This window comes from Rhinolophus sinicus, chromosome 7, assembly GCF_057876585.1.
Source record: "Rhinolophus sinicus isolate RSI-liver-muscle chromosome 7, RSI-T2T, whole genome shotgun sequence".
Lineage (NCBI taxonomy): Eukaryota > Metazoa > Chordata > Mammalia > Chiroptera > Rhinolophidae > Rhinolophus > Rhinolophus sinicus.
Genome location: NC_142507.1, coordinates 46,670,944 through 46,693,001, shown reverse-complemented (window position 1 = coordinate 46,693,001; position 22,058 = coordinate 46,670,944). Strand labels below are relative to the sequence as shown.

At 39.6% G+C, this 22,058-nt stretch overlaps 2 protein-coding genes across 3 annotated transcripts in view; one reads left to right on the top strand and one right to left on the bottom strand.

The window, feature by feature from the left end:
* The window catches only part of TSPAN2 (tetraspanin 2), a 38,288-nt gene extending 29,136 nt beyond the window's left edge, over positions 1-9,152 (top strand). Inside the window, exons 6-8 of one of the 2 annotated variants that reach the window (XM_019730341.3) lie at positions 492-569; positions 6,441-6,524; positions 9,028-9,152. In XM_019730341.3, coding sequence (XP_019585900.1) covers positions 492-569; positions 6,441-6,524; positions 9,028-9,093 — 228 coding nt within the window. In that variant the 3' untranslated portion in view covers positions 9,094-9,152. The remainder of the gene's footprint in view (positions 1-491; positions 570-6,440; positions 6,525-9,027) is intronic. The other variant, XM_019730340.3, reaches the window with a different exon arrangement.
* A 5,760-nt stretch (positions 9,153-14,912) lies between these two features.
* Positions 14,913-18,867, bottom strand: TSHB (thyroid stimulating hormone subunit beta). Its single transcript, XM_019730549.2, has 3 exons — positions 18,816-18,867; positions 15,700-15,862; positions 14,913-15,247 (listed from the first exon to the last, which is right to left on the bottom strand). Exons 2-3 carry the CDS (start codon positions 15,859-15,861, stop codon positions 14,993-14,995), a joined length of 417 nt encoding a protein of 138 aa, XP_019586108.1. The 5' UTR covers position 15,862; positions 18,816-18,867; the 3' UTR covers positions 14,913-14,992.
* Between the last annotated feature and the right edge of the window lie 3,191 nt (positions 18,868-22,058).

Below are 22,058 nucleotides of genomic sequence, written 5' to 3'. Positions count from 1 at the left end.
GGTAGGATACCTGTTTGCTGCCCAGTCTTCATGCCCTGGTTTTTTAGCCCCTGGAGTTTACTGCAGTCACTTTTCCCCTCCAACCCAGACTGGCCACAGTTAAAGAGCCTTTCCTGAAGCTCATAAAAACTTCAGCTTCTCCGCAGGTTAAATTAATTCCCAGGCTGAAAGAAAAACTCTCAAGGCCCAAATTCTGTCTAAAAAACAGCAGTTTACACAGACACTGTCAATTAACTCCTTGCCTTGTTTGGGTTGCCTTGTGTCACTTCCCATCATAAAACTCAGACAACTTTAGAGAAGTCATTTTCTTATTTTGCTAGCACAATTATGTGACTCTTTGCTCTCTTTCCAGAAATGGCGGTTTGGGTTGCGGTGACGGGGCTGCGTAGCTGCTTTTCTGCCACGGCACCCCCAGCCCTTAGCAGGGGTGCCCAGACTTGCAGCTGCTGCTTCTCCCTCCCGTGTCCTCAAAGCTCTTTCTGACTCTCTAGTTTCAGTGCTGCGGAAAAGAGAGCTCTGAACTGGTCCAGCCCACATGCCCAAAGGAGCTTCTAGGACAAGGACACAAGGTGAGCTTCTCTCGCAGGGGTCCTGTCTTGCCTGGAGTGTAAGTTGATTCTTGCCCTTTGGATGGAGGGGGTGATTGATTCTAGAAGGCCCTCTCCCAGTGCCTTCTATGCCCTGGCGTTATTCTCTGGCGAAGCAGTGCCGAGTCCCAGTCTCCCAGCACCCTAGGGAATGATGCAAGTGCTATGGCATTCATGAAGGTCACCAGGGCCAGAGGTGTGCACCCCGAGAATGTTGCCCCATGCCTCTGCATGGGGGTCACAGCACTAATACATGTTCCATTATTAAGTGCTATGTGTCAGGCACTGTGCCAGGCTATGAGGACTCTAAGAGGAAAAGCACACGGTCCCTGCCTCAGTGGCTCTGCAGACTGGGCAAGGCAGGTGGTGCTACTCCGGAACTCTGGACGGAGTACAGTGGAGATGCAGCGGACTTAGGAAAGCCTCACAGAGGATGGGATCCCTGAGCTGAGTTTTGACAAAGGAAGGCCATTCCAGGCCCAGAGAGCGGCAGGGACAGAGGCCTTGGCAGTGTGACCCTCCAGGACTGCAGGAGAGCAGGGAGTCCAGAGGGAATGGTGAGGGACATTTTTGGAGAGGCAAGTGGAGGCATGATTTCACACTTGGAAGCTTGGGGAAGCGCAGAATATTAACATAAGTTTTGCATTGTGGAAAGAATATTTAGGCTGTTGGGTGTGCCTGGTTAGAGAAGAGAAGGTTAGAGACTAATGGAGGGAGGTCACGTAAATGAGGGGCGAGAGCAAGTCACTACTGTGGGTAGGGAGAGGAAGCAACAGATTCAGAGGTGTTCAGAGGGTGGAATGAACAGGCCTGGGCAACTTGTTGGGCATGAGTGTGGAGGTAAGGGAAGCTGAGACCTCAGCTTCTGCGTGGGCAGAACGGTGGGTAGAGACTCCACTCATTGAGCCAGGTGAGTACAGGGAAAGGAGCAGGTCCTGGGGACAGATGACAGCTTCAGCTCTGGTCAAGCTTGCACTTTCCGTGCCTGTGGGACTTACTCGTCATCTACGCTGAAGACTCAGGTGGAGGAATCCCAACACATTGGTGACAGCTGCCACCATAGGCGTGGAAGGGGACACTGTCAATTAAGGAGGAAGCTGAGGACGAGAAGCCAGAACGAGACTGTGAAGGAGGAGTTGGAGTCAGCAAGAGTCCGGTGACAGTGGCATCTGGGAAAAAAGGGAGGAAATGGTTTGTCCATAATACAATCAAATGCTGGGAAGAGGACGAGGAAGTGAGGGCAGGGAATAATTTGTTGGATTGGCACTTAAAAGATCGTCAGTGACACTTGCCATGTGGTTTCAGTGCCCTGCTTGGGGAAAGCACAGGTACAGTGTGGGAAATACAGAGGAAAATGTGAGAATGTGGGGACAATGGTATCATGCTTGAGGTATCAGCCATGAAGGGATGGATGAGACTTTAATCCCAGCTGGTGTTGTGAATCACCCTCTGAACACTTACCAAGTCCTTCTGAGTTGGATGAAATGAATAAGGACAGCCACTGCCCTCCGAGGGCTCGCCATCCAGCAGGGGCGCCATTACCCCACGTGGTAGCACAAGTGGAAGGGCCCCTAGAGGGCGCACAGCAGGCTCAGCCAGGGCCACGGGAGGGTTCACAGGAGGCTCCCCTTAGTGATTCTTAGGAAGAATTTTGAGGGATGAACAGGAGTCCAGCAAGCAAACAAGAGAATGAGTTTTCCAGGTAGAGGAGATAGGACACAGGCATGGAGGCAAGAGAAGGCAGTTGCATCCAGGAAAGTGCTGCCAACGGGTTGTGGCTCAAAGCCCTGGTCCCTACCGAAATGAGTCCTTTGAAGAGGAGGGACCTGTTCTTGAAGGGCCTCGAATACTCTTGTGGAGCCAGACGTCTAGACTTCACGCTGATGCTTAGGAAACCATTGACGGTGGACTGTGGGATGGCATTTGCGTTTTCCTGAGTTTGCTGCAGTAGCAACACGGAGGACTGATGGGAAATGTGTGCCTGGAGCCACGGAGACCGGTTGGGAAGGCTGCTCTCCTCGCTGTCAGGCAAGAGACGTTAACCGGTAACAAGCTGGGCTGAGCAGCAGGAATGGAGAGGGCAAGGCCATTTAGAACACAAAATCTGCAGGACCTGGGGACCAGTGAGACATGAGAAATGAAGGAGGAATCCACTGCTGGGATTCTGGCTTCACCATTTGGACAGATGATAGTATCATTTATTGAGCTGAGGAATAGAGGAGCATGTTTCAGAGAAAAGAAAGTGAGGTCAGTGTTTAACACGGTGATTTTTGAGGAGCCAGTGGAACTTCCAAGTGGAAACGCCCAATAGGCAGTTGGAAAATCTGGTTTGTGGCTCAGGAGAGAGGTTTGGGAATCTTAAAGCTGTAGATTAAATTTGATCCATTCGGTTTAGAAGAAAAGGACAAGGAGAATACTCGGGGGAGCAATAACATTTAAAGATGGGCAGGGGAAGAACCGCCAAATAAGGAAACTAGGAAGAGCGGGCAGACACAAGTGAGGAGACCCACGGTGGGAGGAGGGAATGGTCCCCAGGGCCAGGTGCTGCCATTGAGGTCGGTTCTACATGTACTGACCGCCTACCTTGTGCCAAGCACTGCAGAAACACAGATGAATGACACAAAGTCTCTACTCGCAAGGAACTGCCGTCTAATACAGACGTGAACACAGAAATGGATAAAGTGCAGTGTGCACTGAGGTGAGGCCGGAGGCTGGAGGGACCTGGGGAATAGTGATGTTTCAGCTAAATCTTCAAGGGTGAGAAGTAATTAAGCAAACAGTGGGCAGGAGCGGGTAGGGGCCGACCTGCCTGCAGAGGGACCACCATAAGCAACAACACAGAAGCAGGATAGGAGATGGTTTGTGTGGGGAACTAAAAGCCCACGAGTGTCTACTAAAAAGCTGACAGGTTTGAGCATTTAAAAAGTAACTGGTGACTTGTCAGGAGCAGTGTGAGGACAGAGCCCAAGCTGCATGAAATGAGATGTAAGGAGGGAGGGCACCCTTTCAAATAGCTTGGCTTTGCGCTAAGGACAGGAAAAGAGAGTTCAGAAAAGACAAAATCCAAGTTACCGTTAAACACATAAAAATATAGGCAATTCATGTAATTGTTAAAAAGAATAGCAGATTAAAATAAAGAGATGCCATTTTTTAACCTATGAAATTGGCCAGACTTTTTTTTTTCTAAATAACAATATATAGTATTGGTAAAAATGATGTGAAATGAGCATTTTCAGAGACACTGGTACAAAATGTTTAGAAGTCAGGATGAGTATATAAGACTAATAGGTGAAGTGTGTTCATACCCTTTGATCCAGGAATTCCACTTCTCAATTTTATTTTACAGAAAAGAAATCAGAGGTGTGGACAGACTTTTGTGTCGGGGTAGTCACTGCGGTGTTATTCCTAAGAACACAATCCTGGATATGCCATTAACATGTTACAATAGGGATAATTAATAAATTATGTAAATAATTAATAAATTATGTACTACCATATGGCAAAGTGTTTCCCCGCCACTAAGAGTCACCATTTCAAAGAATTTTTAATGAAAAAAGATGTTTTTGAAGTTTAATGTTAAGTTTAAAAAGCTTATATCAAGCATGAATTAAGTGTGTGTCTTTGCATTTAAAAACACACCAAAAAATGTTAGTGATTATCTTTAGTGGTAGGAGAACAAATGTTTCTTATTTTCTTTTTTTTTTTTTACATCCATTTTCCAAATTTCAACAATAAGCCCATATTCCTTTTATAACTAAGTAAACCAATACATATTTGGTTAGTTTATTTTTCACATAAAAAAGTTGGCTGTGAAAGAAAGGGGATGTGGGCAGAGCCAGAGGAGGGCAGGGTTAGAAGGGATTTTTTTGTTTTACACTGAAAACCGTGAGCATGTGTCTGTATGATGAGTGGGAATGTCATAGAAAAGGGGCCGGTGAATGTATAGGAAGGAAAAAAGAGAAGTGACAGCACAGGCTTCCTGAGACGCTGAGAGGGAATGAGATCCAGAGCTGGTGAAGGGGTTCTCTCAACAGAGAAGGGCACTGCTTTGCCTTGAATGAGAGAGAAAGAAAGAGCCATGCTGTCTGGTTCAGTTTGCCCACTCATGACCTTCGACAGTGCCTGGCATTGAGTGAATGGAGCATGTAAAGTTTATAGGTAAAAAAAGAGGAAGGTTGGAAGAATTTCTATAGGTTGACTCCCATTTCCTTCAGTAAGTAAGGGAGAAACAATCTGGTGCTTCTCAAACTTTTACCAGAATGGATGGTAATTATTTTTTGTGGGTCTCTGTCTTTCTCTGAACTGTGAGCTCCCTGAGGGCAAAAGAAACCATGTCTTACAATCTTCAGAGCCTCCACGCCGTTCCAGTGGCTGATGCAAGGTTGATGCTCGAGAAACGTTTGAATGAATGAATGATGAATGAAGGAAGTGTGATAGGAGACATGAGGGTAATGGTAAGGGTTTCACAGAGCTTATGTGGTTATCAGAGGGAGCTGACAAGTGATAAGCTGGGCAGCCTGGGGACAGGATTGGATTGAGCGCCAACCTCTGTACTTGAGAGGACCTCAAATAGAAGCTAAAGAAACTAATTACAATTGCAGTGACCTATCTGCTCCCTGTTCAAATTCCCTCCATTTGTGAAGGTCTTTGACCCTGCCTTGCACATGTCTCTATGGGGCACAGATGAAAGGATAGGAACCCACCCAGCTCAGCCACCATGGAAGAGAATGGCCCTGTAGCTCCCTATACTTGGCTTTCCTTCATTTAATTTGAACCTGTACAGACTTTTTAGCTTCTTACTACCGTGTTTCCCCGAAAATAAGACTGGGTCTTATATTAAGGTTTGCTCCAAAAGACGCATTAGGGCTTCTGTTCAGGGGGTGTCATCCTGAAAAATCATGCTAGGGCTTATTTTCCGGTTAGGTTTTATTTTGGGGAAACATGGTAGGTAATGCCTACTTTGCATAGTAAATTGGACAGAAAGCCTTTTAAACTACAAATGATAATATGAAAGCAAAGGGATATTTTACTTACTTTTATTTGCTGAAAGTAAGAAGAGGCCCCACATTTTTAAATGCCTCAGTTCCCAGAATAGCTTCCTCCAGCCATGATTCTGAAGTAGCCATTGGCCTACATAGGAAAATTTCACCAAAAGGAGAGGATTGTATTTTTTTTTCCCTCAAACTACATTTTTGCTTTGAGGTTATCAAAATGATGCTATCTAAGAGGAATGGTTTAAATACAGGCAGAAGCTGACATGGATGAACTCTCACAGGATGCTCTGTAGAGAAGAGAAAGGACTGGTCAGGGTGATGAGTCACACATACAGTCATTCCCCCCGTATCCATGCCTTCTCTCTCCATTTCAGTTACTCGTGGTCAAACACGGTCCAAAAATATGAAATGGAAAATCACAGAAATAAACCAATTCGTATGTTTTAAATTGCACGCCATTCTGAATTGCGTGACGAAATCTCGCGCTGCCCCACTCTGTCCTGCCTGGCACGTGAAGGAAGCATCCTTTGTCCACTTAGTAGCCCTCTCGGTTATCAGATCAACTGTCGCTGTGTCCCTGTGCTTGTATTCAAGTGACCCTTATTTTACTCAATAATGGTCCCAAAGTGCAAGAGTTAGTAATGCTGGCAATTCAGATATGCCAAAGAGAAGCTGTGAAGTGCTTCCTTTAAGTGAAAAGGTGTGTGTGTATGTATAGAAAAAAACAGTGTATATAGGATTCGGGACTATCCGTGGTTTCAGGCATCCACTGGGGGTCTTAGAACATGTACCGTGGAGGTGGGGGTGGGGGACAATTGTACCATCAGTTGTTATTCCTGACTTTTTTTTTCCAAATCAGAATTGCATTGATGAAATTGAGACCGTCATCAGTGCCAAGCTCCAGCTCATGGGGATTGTCGGTATTGGAATTGCAGGTCTTACGGTGAGAGAGTTCCAGAACATACCTTTTGTGTCCTGTAAGAAGGCTTGAACCTTTGCATTTTATTTCTCTTCAAGTGTGATGGCAGTATCTTGGGAGAGATTTCTCCTAAAAGACAAAGGCATTTGTTAGCAGGACATCTTCTAAGAACAAAGCTAATTAGACACTACATTAATAATACTTAGTTCTCTAAAACACGATACAAATTTCAACTTTAACCTAATGATGACCTTGAGTTTATCGTTACAATAACTTCCCATTTCAAAGCCACCACGCTTACATTAGACAAGTGATTTTCAATTCTGGGTCTCTTCCTACTGTTAGAACTGTAAAGTAATGCATCGGTTAATCTCTCTCACCCATGATTGGCAGAGGCAGACAGCGCAATGTCTGGATTCACCTCTAGCTTCCGTACTCACAAGCGCTGGGATCAGGATAAAGCTTCTTCATTTCTCTATGTCTCCATTTCTTCACCTGTAAAATGAGGATTTTAATGTACCAACCTCCTAAGATTGCTGTAAAGATGAAACGGGACAATACATATAAAGTATTGGTCGAAATGAATGTATAGGAAGTGTCTGAAACATAGTGATTAATAAAAGCCAGCTCTGTGTATAATCTGTGTATTCCCACACCCAGAATCCCGGCAAAGGGAATAGCGTATGCAAAACGGTGACGCAGAGTGCACCCAGGGCCCGGAGCTGGCTCAGTACTTGTAAAGGACAAAAAAAGAGTGTGCAAGAATCGATGGGGGCGGGAGGGGTATCAAGCAAGAGATGACACGGACAGTGGAGGGTGTGAGGGGCCACATAACTGAGGTTTTTGTGTGTTCTTTTGAGAGGTTGGGTTTCACCCTTAAGGTAGAGAAAGGGGAGCCCCGGAGGGCTAGAAGGACCTGTGGTACAGCCAGGAGCTCAAGTTGGAGGGAAGCAAGATTGGAGCGAGGTAGGGCCAGTAAAGAGGTGATTTCCATTGTCCAGGGGTTGAGTGATCTTAGCTAATGCTAAGGCAGTACTTACCGTCCAGCCCTCTATGTAGATTAATTCATGGCCTAAGCTAAGGCAGCGGCAGTGGGAATTGCAAGGGGACACAAAAGCCATCTTTCCTTTTTTCTGTATTTAGAATACAGAGGGGTGGGGCAGGGGGTGCAAACACTATGCTGAGGTACCTCCCAATCCAGGGACAATACCATACTCAGGCCCTCCCCACCTGCTCTGGGGCGAGCCTGACAGCCATTCTGAGGCAGAAGTTTTGTATAATAGAAGTATCAACAGATCTTCCTCACAATTCTATAGTCTCCATTCATAAGCATCCTAGAAGCGGTCACCCCTGACTCGTGACAGTGGCAGGATGAGACTGGGAAAGTTTCTCTCTGAGGGGATCCCTTCAGAGTTCAACCCAGATAAAGTAGGGGTTGCATCCAACCTTACAACCTTGGGGACTGCCCTCTGTTGGCCCTCTTGAATGGGCACCCCAGAGTTTCTCCTTTAATTCCTTTCTTCCTAAGTGTAATCGGTTAACCAAATGTCCATTAGGTGTCTCCCCTGCCACACACTTGTCCTGAGTTCTGTCACTTAGAAGCTTGGAGCCCTCCTCCTGGCTATCCCCTTACTGAAGTCTACCTCTTCCCTTCTGAAATTACTGATAAATACATGTCCTCTTTAATTTAGTATTTATAAATCCTAGTCTGATGCAGGATGGCATTGAGGAGAGACCCGAGAGTGATGGTACTGATTTCTTTAAATAAACACTGACAGTAGTTTACCGACATTGTGCCCACAGATAGCATTCCACAGGTTCTGCAAAATTGTGGGGGGCATGATTGAGGACAAGACGATCTGTTGGTAACATTCTATTCCAACCATATAAGTGGCTATTGATTTTGCCAAGTATTTGACTTCTCAAAAAAGTACCCAAGAGCTAGAAGACATCAGTAATAGCATAGCTCAAACACATCAGTTTATGCTTTGGTAAAACTATTGAGTTGAAGAGTGAAGCATCATTTATACTTAAACATGGACCAGGAATGAAGACATACTCCACTTTTAATATTAATATGGTCACTGTTGCAAAAACTCAAAGCTTTTCCAACAATACAAAACTGCTTAGAACACAAGCATAAACAACTAGTGGTTATAAACAATTTTCAAAATAAATATATAAGAGATCTGGGATTACCCTGAAATATAAAATGCCAAAACCAGTAGTGTATTATGAGTCTTTTACAATTATTAAGAACTGTGCTATAAGCTAGAAATAGAGCCCTTTTCTTAAAGTAGAGCCTTGTTATTTTTTTTAACAATAATAAAGTAGGAATGCATTTGAAGCAAAGTTAATATGGAAGTCTTTAACCAGTTGGCATAATTAAGCAGCACATATAAAAATGTCAGTATTATTGGTTATAATTATTTGGTTAATTTGAGTTAGATATGCAGGCAGTTTGCTGACCTTCTTATCAATTTTTATCATTTGAAAATCATTAATAAAGTGCTTTCTTCTGTTTCAGATCTTTGGCATGATATTTAGCATGGTCCTCTGCTGTGCGATACGAAACTCACGAGATGTGATATGAAGTTACTTCTACATGAAAATTGCAATCTAGAGCTTTCATATAAATGTCACAGGAGCTGTCTCCTGTCTCATTTTTTAATATTCAAAGGACATTAGGATCTAAAATAATTTGCTGTCAATTGTACATTTGCACATGTATGTATGTTTGGCTCATGACTGGTGGACCCCTTGAGTGAATGCCCATGTGTGCTGGCTGATAGCATATTCGTGTGTGATCTGTGTGCTTCTGGTATATGCATTATATAGAATGAAATTGGTTTGCTGGGTGGGAATTCCTGATTCTTGTGATGTGAGAGAACAACATATTTAACTCTCAGAAAGCGATCAAAAACTTCGATAAACTTTAAAAAGTTGGCTCTTCAAAAAAGTAATAATAGATCAGTTTCTCAGCCTCTAGCCACAGGAATTCAGGGATTTCTAGATAAGGGAAGCAATAAAGCTACAGGAATTGAGAGAGCACGGTATAATGTTAAAATTGACTGTGTCTGAAAAAAAAATTGACTGAGTAGAGCGTAAGGGTTTCCTGGGATTTTTTTATATACATACTCTCCCCAGAATACAGTAAACCACAGTTTTAGAACTAAACACATCTGTAAAACTAAATATAGCATGGAAAATCTAATTTGAATAAGTCATACTTTCCAAGTATTTAAAAACAAAAAAAACCTCCCTCTGGAAAGAGCAGTCACATAGACAATCATGTGTCCTATAAAAGTGAGTGCTTTTAGGACTAGGTAAAAAAAAAAAAAAAAAAAAAAAACCTTTTAAGGACTTTTTAAGGAGATATTTTTGTTCTTATATAGAGACATTTTAATATTCCTTTATTACTTTCCCTTTCTGACTCTGCTCTGAACTACTGCAACCCTCACATCCACAAAAGGGCTTTTATCTCAAACTTTTCTGTGTTTCTCCAAATGTAAGGAAGACTGAAGTAAGAGATCTGGTAGTTGCAAATTGTGGGCAAGACAGTTTTTACTGGCACTGTGTCTTTGAAATACCTCATAACTTGAGTTTACATATTTTCCTAATTTTTTGTATTTTTCTTATTTATTCACCAAGAGACTTTTTCTTCATAGAATAAGAACTACAGTTTTCACCACTTAAAATAAACAAAATCCTTCATAATTCAAATATTATATCATGAGCATCCTTGGCCAAACCAAAATAAACAAAGAAAAGCATCTTCTCCTGGTTGTGTGCACACAACAGAGACAACACAAGGAAACAAAAATTCTTCCACACACACAGCAGAAATCTGTGTTTTTTCTGTGCAAGTCCCGCATAAAAATACAACTTTCATGTTCTTCTATGGTCTTGAGGCTTTGTGTTAGGTATATAAACCCAAAATAAGGATTTAAATTGACATATTTGCCAATTTTTAACAACTTGGTATATTTAGTAAATTGTGGATGGGTGTTTTTTGTTTTTTTGTTTTTTGTTTTTTTTCAAAGGCCACACAAAAGTGAAAGTATGGGGAACTTTGGAAACCCCTAAGATTGTACACATGTGAGAACACAAGTCTTTGGGTGTGCACTAAAGGAAAATGTGTGCTTCCAAGAAACTTTTATAAAACATTTTTCTGAGGCTTAACCATTTGAAATAGTCTCACTCCCACAGACAACCACATTTCTCCTGCCATACTTGCTACTGCTACTAACTTTGGAGGAAGCTTTTCTAGAAAAAAAAAAGTCAAGATTGGAAGTAAGCTAAAAATTGAATTGTATGTGGCTATTCTACTGTGTCTATAGTTAATGAAACTATTATTTTAAGAAAACCATTTCGTGAAATAGATATGTGTACCCCGGGAGTTGAGAAATATAAACTTTTAAGCAAAGAACCAAACAGTCCATCTCTCTTGGTGGCTTTAGTTCATCTGTCTGAAGACAAGAAAAGGGCCCCAATGCATACTCAGGTTTTTTCCAGCTCAGACTCGTCTCTGATTCAACAAAAATGAGTTTCATTCTATATCTGAATTAACAACCTTAAAAAAGAAGACAATAGTTAAAAGTGGAAGAGTAGATATCTGTTCCATATAGGATTAATGTGCCCCTTTAGGAATAATTTTTCCAAAATATGTGCCATGAGTAAAATTAGAAAATTCCACCTCTGAGTGAGGGTAGATTTATATATATATCTTGAATATATATCTATATCTTGAATTCCTATATATCTTGAATATATATCTCTTGAATACATATACATATATAACTTCAATATATGTATGTGTGTGTGCACATATATATGTATATACACATATATATGCATATATATGTGTATATATGTGTGTGTATATATATATATATAAGTTTTTGGTTATGTCTGTTTACCTGAACTAATCTGAGGTCAGACCCAAACATTTTCTTAAGTATCTGGTGCCAAGACACTGAATTAAATCTTCTTCATGAAATATTTTAAGTTATTTCAAATTAAATTTTCTATGTACTGGAATTGCTTCTTTGATTTATCTTAAAATCCTATTATATCTTCATACGCATCTTCACACAACTCATCTAAAGGTCCAACTACCAATCAACCCAAACATGATGAAAAAGGGAAATAGTAGTAACCTTTCTCTAGTGTTACTATTGGGAGCTGGACTTAAACACCCTAAGGACTTTCATTGCATATAGTTACCTTGCAATTAATATTGTTTCACCCACATTATAGCTCTTCCCCAGAATAGTTCCTTTGTTATCCAAGGTGTAGTCTGTAAAACTGATACAGGGTCCAAAGTGGTCTCCAATGCAGTCAGCGAGGATAGTTGCTCTCCTTCCCCGGTGAGCAGTGCTAATAGGTCTGGCTTGGTGAGAACAAGGCTCATGGGAAGATGGCAGTGAAGGAGATAGCATAGTCTCCTTTCCAAAGTAAGTTTATCAATCAAAGATTAAAAGGAAGAGGCGCCTCCATGTCATGGGTAAAACATGGTTTCCGTGGCCCCAACGAAGGGCAGCAATTGTGAATTCAGGAGGTGCACCCCAACTTTCCTGGTTCACTGCTCCCTTGACATCCCTTTGACCAGCAACCCGTCCATTTTAGCAATCCCGTTTTCCTTACCCCTAGGAGGAAGCACTCATGGGCCCTTGGAGATAGTCAATTAAGTACACCATCTTAGTTTGGACTCATCAAAATCAAATTGGTGTTAAGGTATATTTTAAGAAAGACAAAACGTTTCTATTTTCTTTTAACATGACTCATTATTTTTTTCCTATAAAATGTGTCTGCAAGGTATTTCATATAGGTATCCTTTGAGAGGTAAAAAGACTACAGCAATGCAAAATGTTATTAATCATTTTGGTTGGTATCCTCTTTATAACAACAGAGGCTAAATACATTCCAGGAATCCACTATTCAGATGGCTATCTCCTGGGGACATGGAAAGCAACAAGAATAGAATATATCTTGAATGTTGCAAAGCAAAACCTATGCTGATTTCATAAAGTTATGAATGTACCAATGTACCAGAATCCTTTTCAAAGCTTTGGCATTTGTTTTGGGGTTCTTCTTCCTACACAATTTATTATGGTTTTACTTATATTAAACAGAAGAAACTGAAATTGAAAGAAATAACCGACGAAGTACTTAGTATACCTGGCAACTAATGAATATTACCCACTGTTATAATTATGTTGACAGGGAGAGTTTGGGTTAATTATAAATCAAACATATGTAATCAAGTATAACTAAAGATACTTCCAAAATTACCTATTTGAACATATCAATTTGTTGAATCAACAAATAGCTTTTGATATATTTCCCAATTCTATTTTAATTCAAAGACTTGATATTAATAGCCCTAGCCAGAGTCCTATATTTTTCTCTGGGCCTGCTCTGCTTTATAAGATGCATCTCAGTCTAATATTAGAATTTTTTTCTTTACTTTGTTTTGTGCATTAAAAAAACTTTTTATAAGAATACTGATATGCTAAGATGAATAAGACCAGTCTCTGCTCTCAAGAAGCTTACAGTGGAAAAAAAGCTGGCAAGTATAATTACCCTAAAGTAAGGGCTATGATAATTATTAACCCATGAGTAAAAGCTCATTACTCCACTTTCAGGAATAGTTTAATATAAATGATACGTGCATCTATCCCAAATGGATCACCATCGGTGGAAGGAAACAAGTTGTCTCTGATGTGCCAACTCTGGGGTTCTGCGGCCCAAGGTGGCACGGGCCCACCACATGCATGACGTCGTCAACCCTCCTCCCTTTGGGTTGAGGAAGCCCACGTGAGTAATGTCTTCTGAGCTGGGCTATTGACAAGGGGCGTCCCTAAACCTCTCAGCATTTCCACAAATCAATCCTTGGAAAATATTTTTCAGATTCCATGAAAGTCATATGTGATTGGTACCAGTTAAGTTTGAACATTAGAATTTTTACTCGTTAATCAAATATCTGTCTTTAATATACAGTTTTCAGAGGGGATGTTATAATCCTGCAGCTTTAAGTGTCCATGTTATCAAGTGATCTGAGAACCCAAAGACCCAGATTAATATTTGGAGACCATGCTAATATCAACTTCAGGTATTAAGGTTAGAAATAATGTTAAGTTCCTGATTTTGTATATAAATGTACTATTCCCTCCCGATTTGCAGAGCATGGCCTTGATACTAAGCCATTCTGTCAGCCTGCAGGCATTTCCAAAATGCCCAACTGAATGCAACCTGGGATGGTGGGATACAACAAAGCCAAGTGGCCCTACTGACAATTGATTTTCACCCTGAGAGGAGCAGTTTGGATGGAGAGAAATGAACAAATACAGGACAAATCATCTTTTTGAAGTCAAGTATGCAGGGTACTAGGTCTGTCCCACTTCATGCATCTGTTGAAATGAAACTCTGTTATGTAAAATTACCTAAGGAAGGAAAAGAAAAATAAACAGCCCCTTACCAAGCACATTTTCCAGGACACAGGGTTTCAATATTGATGAAGGTTTAGATTAGAATTTAGCATGATTCTACTCTGTTACATCCCTGAGCACTCTCCCCGATCCCTAAAATCTTTCATAATCATACTAGTATTTCATGACATCAAAAGTGAAAACAACACAAGTTGCTTTTGGTATAAATGCTGGAAACTGTCTCCTATTACTTGAACGACTACAAAGGATTTAGACTTCCACATGTAAAATGATCGTGGCCTCTTTTCTAGGCTTTGGGGGTATAACTTTCATGTCAGTTAGACCACCAGAGTAATTAAAGAGAATAGTTCTTAGCATGGATACACTGTTTCATGAGTTGTGGTAAGTTTTATCCTGTGCGTTTGAATGATGAGGATAAAGTACTATATTGCAGATTTCACGTATTCCTTACTCTCCACCTCCATCCACTCCAGTCCTTTGGAACCTGATATTAGCACGGTCTCCAATCTGGGGTTTTGGGTTCTCAGATCACTTGATAACATGGACACTTAAAACTGCAGGATTATAACATCCCCTCTGAAAACTACATATCAAATACAGATAATATTTGATTAATGAGTAAAAAGTCTAATGTTCAAATCTAACGGGTACCCTAATGCCACATATTCCTTCAGCTTCGATCACATTACCCTTTCCTATAATTCTGTAGCATTCCCATGTTCATTTTTTATGTCAAGACAAACTTCGTGGCCCTCTGTTAAGAGAGCTGGCTCAAGGCTGGCTTTCGTTAGTATTTCTTGTCCCTGTTTGCCTGCACTCTGCCCTTTCATGTGGAAACCATCTTTCATATGAGCTCCAAAGGCTTTTTCAGTCACCTTGTCTTCTGAAGCCCCTCAGCAAGCTCTCTCATGCAAGCATGGGTATGGGGATGGATGAAACAGTACTCGAAATGTACACAACGTGTTGTGAAATATATTGATATGTTAGTTTTATTCTACACAAACACATGTAACTGAATTGCACATTACATCACTATTGAAGTTAGATGGCAAGTCCCAGCACATACGCCTTCTGAGGTTTGGTGCAGTAGTTTGTCTTGATGGCGTCCTGTACACAGTCAGTATAGTCAGTATTGCACTTGCCACACTTACAGTTCACAGCTACAGGGTAGGAGAAATAAGGAGTGACATGGTGTGGGCATCCCGGTATTTCTACCGTCTTGTACATGAAGTCTCCGTATATACAAACATCCTGGGACAGAGCATATTTGGGGAGAAACAGCTTGCCATTGATATCCTGAGGAAAAATAGAAAAAGGAACATAGTGTGATAGGACTTTAGGACACATCTAGATAATGGAAACAAATAAAAGTTAATTCACTTATATTCCTTTGTCACAAATAGGACTGGGGGAAGATGCCTAGTCCCATTCCCGAATACCAACTCAACACACCCTCATTGAATCCCAGGGAGACAAAAGTGGCACACACACCCCTTTTATCCTTGATCATAGGAACAAGATAAGGTTGAAATAAAGTTTGGAAGTCAAGTGTTAGAAAATTATCTGTACCCATTGTGCTGAGTAGATCCATATAATATTGTAACCAGTGCACTCTACCTCTAAGGAGCCAATAACCATTACATTTGGGAAATGAGGTTGTGATTTATCTCATTTCTTTTCTGGACAGAAATGGACTGTGTCCAGGTTTGTCTAATTTACAGCCGAAAGAAGTGAGGTGAACTACATACCCGTGTCATACAATATCCAGCACAGATGGTGGTATTGATGGTTAGGCAGTAAGCACATTCTTTCCTTTCAACATGCATCATATACTCGGTTGGAATACAAAACGATGTCACTTGTCCACATGCAAGGCCAAAAAGTATGGACATCAGGAAGATAGCACTCATGCTAAATCAAAGACAAAATTAAAGAACCTATTAGATGTATCTTTTAGGACATTTGGAAAGAGCTTAAAATACATATTTTAATACACATATGTATAAATAAATAAATAAATAAATATATATATATATATATATATATATATATATATATATATATACATACATGTACGAGGTCTGACAAATTTGCGAACTTGTTGCAACGATGTTGCTAACCTTTTTTGATATCAGAGGGATTATTCATTATGAATTTGTACCAACTGGACAGTTTACGAAGTTTACTATTTGGACGTGTTGAAAACACTGCATGAAAAAGTTAGATAACCTGAACTTTTCACCAACAATTCATGGCTCTTGCATCACGACAATGCACCAGCTCACACGGCACTGTCTGTGAGGGAGTTTTTAGTCAGTAAACAAATAACTGTATTGGAACACCCTCCCTACTCACCTGATCTGGCCCCCAATCACTTCTTTCTTTACCTGAAGATAAAGGAAATATTGAAAGACATATTGATGACATTCAGGACATCAACGGTAATACGACAGCTCTGCGTGCCATTCCAGAAAAAGAGTTCCAAAATTGCTTTGAAGGGTGGACTAGGCACTGGTGTCGGTGCATAACTTCCCAAGGGGAGCACTTCGAAGGTGATCACTGTGATATTCAGCAATGAGATATATAGCATTTTTTCTAGGATGAGTTCATGAACCTAATCGTCTGACCTCATATAGTGAGCATTTGAACTAGGCACTGAGATATACAAAATGCATAAGCTCTGGTCTTTGATCTCAAGGGCTGATAATCTAGTCGAAGAGATAAGTATGAGCACTAATGAAAATACATATTGTTCTAAGTGCTCTGAAAGAATCCGAATTATGACTCTAAAACCAACAATTATCAAAAATTCCTTCTGTATAGACAAGAAAGCAAACTAACCCATTAAGAAGGGTTTTCTGGTGAACCGTTGTAAATAAAATGTTGCATATGCAATTATTCCTTGGAAGTTTTCCTGGTATTTCTATTTGGGAAGGAAGATAGAAGAATTTGTTGCTCAAGGAGTCTAGTTTTCTCTAGTGCTACACAAATGAGAGCTTCCTCTATGGTAAAGTTGGTTCCATTATTTTAGAGCCAGACTTAGAGGATCCTCTGCAGAATGTTAAAAATAACAACTGAGTAAATTATATAAAATATTCACCTGTCATGATTGTATGTTCTTGCCCATCTAGCCAGAGAGCTACTGGATTTTTCCCATAGCGGATAATTAACTTCACATATTTTAACTTTTAGCTCCATGATTCTGTACAAAATAGGTGTGTGATGACCTAGTGGTAAGAATACTGGTCCTAGAGATAAGGAAAAGAATTCTATTTCACGATCGCCTGCGTAGCTATGAGAAATTGACTAAAATATTTAATTTAGGCTTTATTTTCCCATCTGCAAAACAGAAAGAGACAAGTTACACCTGACCCTTTTTTAAATTGTAGAATGAAAAACTGTTTTGGAACTTCAACCTATTGTTGTCACATTCACGATGGACACTGTCTTTTTGTAAAGTTCCTCTTGTAAGTGTAAAACTCTAAAATAACAACAAAAAACGTTAAAAGTTCTGGATTATCAGCAAAGTAGCTGTATAACTTTGTAGATGTAAGAAAACCGAGAATTAGCCTTTCTCCTTTATTGCAAATAGTGAAACTTCACCCACAGAAGCTTTCTGGGCTTCAATTTCCTCATCTAGAAAAGGATGATCAGACGATTAGATCATTAAAACTAAAAGATGATCAGGAAGGACTTTTCAGCACAAATAGTCTATGATTCTATGTAATAAATTAGTGCCAGATTCCTTGTCTAAGAGTTAGTGATCTAGAATTCTGCTCCCAGGTTTCACTGCAATTGTATGTAACTAAGCAATTTAATATCTTTGGAACTTAATTTTTCCATATTCCCCTTCCTAAATTCATACAAAAAAAATACAACAACACATGTGGAGCACTCAACATGCTATAGAGGACTATTTAACTATATATATATATATATATATGACTATAAACATATATTAAAAAACATATATATAAAGTCTTCCACAATTTCTCTTTTATCACCTGGATTCTCATCTCTGCAACTTAATTGCCTCTAAATTATTTATGGAGCAGCTAAACAAAGAAGGCATGATTTCAGGCCCTTAAATAAGGAGAGATGCCTTTTTCAAGTGGCATGACCATATATGTATAAACTTTCAGTGTTTTTCCTTCTTCTAAGATAGCTTCTTTTTTTGTCCCTTAATTCACCTTTTCTCTCACTACCTTTATGCTTAATGAACACATTTCTCTCTGCTCTACTAATTTCCTTCACCAGTCTTTTCTATCCAAATCCCTTAATACAACTATGAAAAGAATCAATTGCCCACCCTATAAACAATCCAGGAACTTTCCTAAAGCAATACATTTTTCTAGAAAGCCAATGTACTACAAAGCAGGTGTGTGCACTGGACACTATGCAAGATGATTTAGCTATTAAATAACTAAAATAATACAGAGTAAATTATCCTCGTGGGTACTCAAAATTGAATTTACTCTAAGTTTTCCCAGAAGTATATTATCATCAAAGATAACCATTAGTAATTGACAGGATTTGATAAACACATTATCCGATTGACAAAAATATTTAAATCAAAATGTAAATAGAAAGAGAAGGCCATGAACATCAATCAGCTTTCATTAGGGAAATAATTGTTCCTCTTCTTTTAAGTCAATGGAATTTTTTCTTATCCTATGTATGTAGTTTACTCAATTTTACACAACAGTAAACTATTTTGGAGCAATAATTAAAATTCTTAGAGCCTACCCAAGCAAATTATCACTCAGCATTTGTCATTTTTGAATACATGCTAAAATGGTGAAAGTGAAAAAAGTTAGAATAAGAACATTTCCTTTCACAAAGCCTTCTCTGTGGAGACACCTACCTTACTTTGCATTGGTGAGCTGATGCTGCAATGACTCAGACTAAAAGCTCTTGGTTCATTTTATACCCTTTAGAATAATTCCTCTCTGATCTTCTTGTTTATATAATTGCGTTTGAATTACAGCTTCCTTATCTGAAAACATCTATTGAAAATTCATACTGAACCCCAAATAAAATGTGTTTAGATAAACATTTTCACAACACCTTCCTCTGGAAACTCTGACATTATTGCAGCATAAATTTTCCTCTTTCCTGTTTCAAAATAAAATTACCCTTTTAAATATATCCTTCAGTAATATTTATTAATATTAACAAAGGATATACACAGGCGAAAAAAAAAACAACTTTAACATCATCTAAGTAAGATGTGGGAATGAAAATTTACTTGGGGCTTCAGTGCCCCAAATTTTACCTACGTGCCCATTTAGAGATACAAAAATCAATGCTCATCTACAAAGCAAAGGCAATTTCTTCATGGAAATTCAGGATAATTGGCATATATGTTGCTGCTTAAAACAAACAAAAAAATTAATTAGTTAAAAATATTTTGTTTTATGAATTAAAAAAATAATAAATAAAATTTACATGTGAAACAATAGTCATTTAAGCAAAATGACCAAATCTGACAGGATGTCAAACTGATCTGAGATCAAATCCTGGCTCCACCACTTACTAGCTATGTGACATTGACACGCTTGAGCTCTCTCTACCTCAGTTTCTTCATCTATTTAAAGATATCATCATTGTTTGTGTTTATATAGAGCACTTAACAGTGTCTGGCATATAAGTGTTCAATAAATGAGAGCTAATTTATAATAATTCAACATTTATTAATTCAACAAATACCATATTTTCCCATGTATAATGCACACTCGTGTATAATGCGCACCCATGTTTTTGGCCCAAACTTTCAGGGAAATGGAATTAGTACTACCCATATATAATGTGCATCCTTATTTTTCCCTCACAAATTTAGGCAAAAAAGTGTGCACTATACACAGCAAAATACGGTATTTAGTCCCAGTGCCTAGTACACAGTGGGCATTCATTGTATTTGTGGAATGCATAAAGGCTAAGAGAGTGCATGAATAATTATTGAGTTTTTTAAACTAACATATATGTTTCTCCCTCTCCATAGCTTTAACTCAGTTTTACCCTTCAATCCATTTGCCTCACTGTAACAAAATATGCCAAAGTTCAATGAGAATTTCCCATTGCCCTCAGAAAAAAAGTCCAAACTTCTTAGTATCATTTACAAAGTTTTTCACAATCTATTTTATATCTCTAGTTTCATCTTTACCCATCTCCCAACCCTGCCCCGTCTTCTCCACCCTTTCTCCCCTTTCTATAATATGTTCTTCAGTCAAACGGAACTGAGTTCCTCAGATTAGTCACATACTCTCTTACGTCCAAATCTTTTCTCATACCATTCCCTACATCTGGAACATCTGCTCGATCCACCACTCCATGCCTCATCTCACCTAACTATGACTCATCCTTCATGACGTCACTGAAAAGCACGCCTTCTGCAAAGCCTTCTCTGAGTCCCTAAGGCCCTCCTCATGATTAGTTGTTTTAAGAGAATTAGACAAAATATATAGAAAGTCTGACACATGCTAGATGCTCAGTAAGTCATATATATTATTACAGATTGACAACCCCATTAGTTTTTACTTGTTCTAGTCTTTATTGTTAATGAAAAAAATGGGGCCTGGTATAAGTGAGTCTCCCTGGAGGTGGGATGAAGAAGTCAAGGCAGAGTTTGAGATATATAACAGGAATAGCCATTCCAAGGGCCCCCAAATCTTGGGAATATTGCTACCAGTGTGTAGTAAGAGAAGAACTCTGAAAACAGGTCAAGTGAAAATGAGGATGGCCAACTTAACCTGTTTCATGTGCTTCCAGGCAAGATGGTAAGACAACAGTACAGTAACTGGGAATCTTGGATGTTTGTTTCTAACAAAAGTAGTGCCTCTGTTGTACAAAATATTGATTCATGAACTCAGTTTCTAGCAGATTTATATACATATCCCTGGGAAATATATGCACACACACATAATAGGTAACTGATATACACTTGGCCTACTACTAGAAGAACTACAAAAAATATCATCTATTGGCTGGATGGCTCAGTTGGTTAGAGCGCGAGCTCTCAACAACAGGGTTGCTGGTTCAATTCTCGCATGGGATGGTGGGCTGCACCCCCTGCAACTAAAGATTCAAAGCGGCAACTGGACTTGGAGCTGAGCTGCGCCCTCCACACCTAGATTGAAGGACAACTTGGAGCTGATTGGCCCTGGAGAAACACACTGTTCTCCAATAAAAAAAATGTTTTTAAATCATATATTTGGGTAATAGGGGCTCTCATGTATGATCTGATACTGTTAAAAGAATCCAGGCAGAATGAACTTTCACATCTGGACTAGATTTACTCTTCCATCTCAAATAACTATAAACAGAACAAAATACATGAAACAATGATTCTACACACATTGAACATTAGGTAACAAAGGAAAGTGATCCCAAAGAGACAGGAAACAAACAAGAGAACTACAGCTTACTGCCTGAAGAAAGCTTCTGACCTATGGCACAGGGAAAGATATCAAGGCAGAGACCAGAAGTGTCCCCAGATTGAGGAGAGGGACCTGGGCATCCATAGAGCCCAAGGCACCTGGAATTCACAGGGAAGAGTATTGGAGAGAAGAGAACTGCACAGAGTTGTGCAGAGGAGCTCTCTGAGTATTCAGCTGAAAATGGATAAACTCATGCAGGTGAGGAAACCAGATCAGGCTGGGGAAAGAAATACCTCAAAGGAGTCAAGAGAACAGTTCTGGGACTCACACAGAGATAAGCATAGGGTTTGTTACAACCAGAAACAGTGGAAAATTTCTTAATTAATGGAAAATCAGGTAGTATATTTAGAAGTGTTTTGCCTCAATTGTGGAGAAAAATTAGCCTTAAACTAAATGCTGTTCTGGTCCTGCTTAACAAATTTTAAAAGCAAGAGCCAAAAGGATCAACTATTTGCAAGGAACACAACTGAGTCAAAGAACAAAGGTGGAGAGTATTTATAGGAATGCAACAATATCTGACACTTAAAAGGTATAATCCGCAATATGCAGCATTCAATATAAAATTACTAAGCATGAAAAGAAGCAGGAAAATATTATTAAAAATGAAGAGAAAATTAATCAATTAAAACTGACCCAGAAATGGTACAGATAATAGAATTAGTAAACAAAGG

What these genes read in the sequence shown, in the direction of transcription:
- TSHB (XM_019730549.2), bottom strand. Translation starts at nt 15,861, where the DNA reads ATGAGTGCTATCTTCCTGATGTCCATACTTTTTGGCCTTGCATGTGGA. An exon ending in CTGGATATTGTATGACACGG is followed by an intron (nt 15,248 to 15,699) that starts GTATGTAGTTCA and finishes ATTTTTCCTCAG; the next exon opens with GATATCAATGGCAAGCTGTT.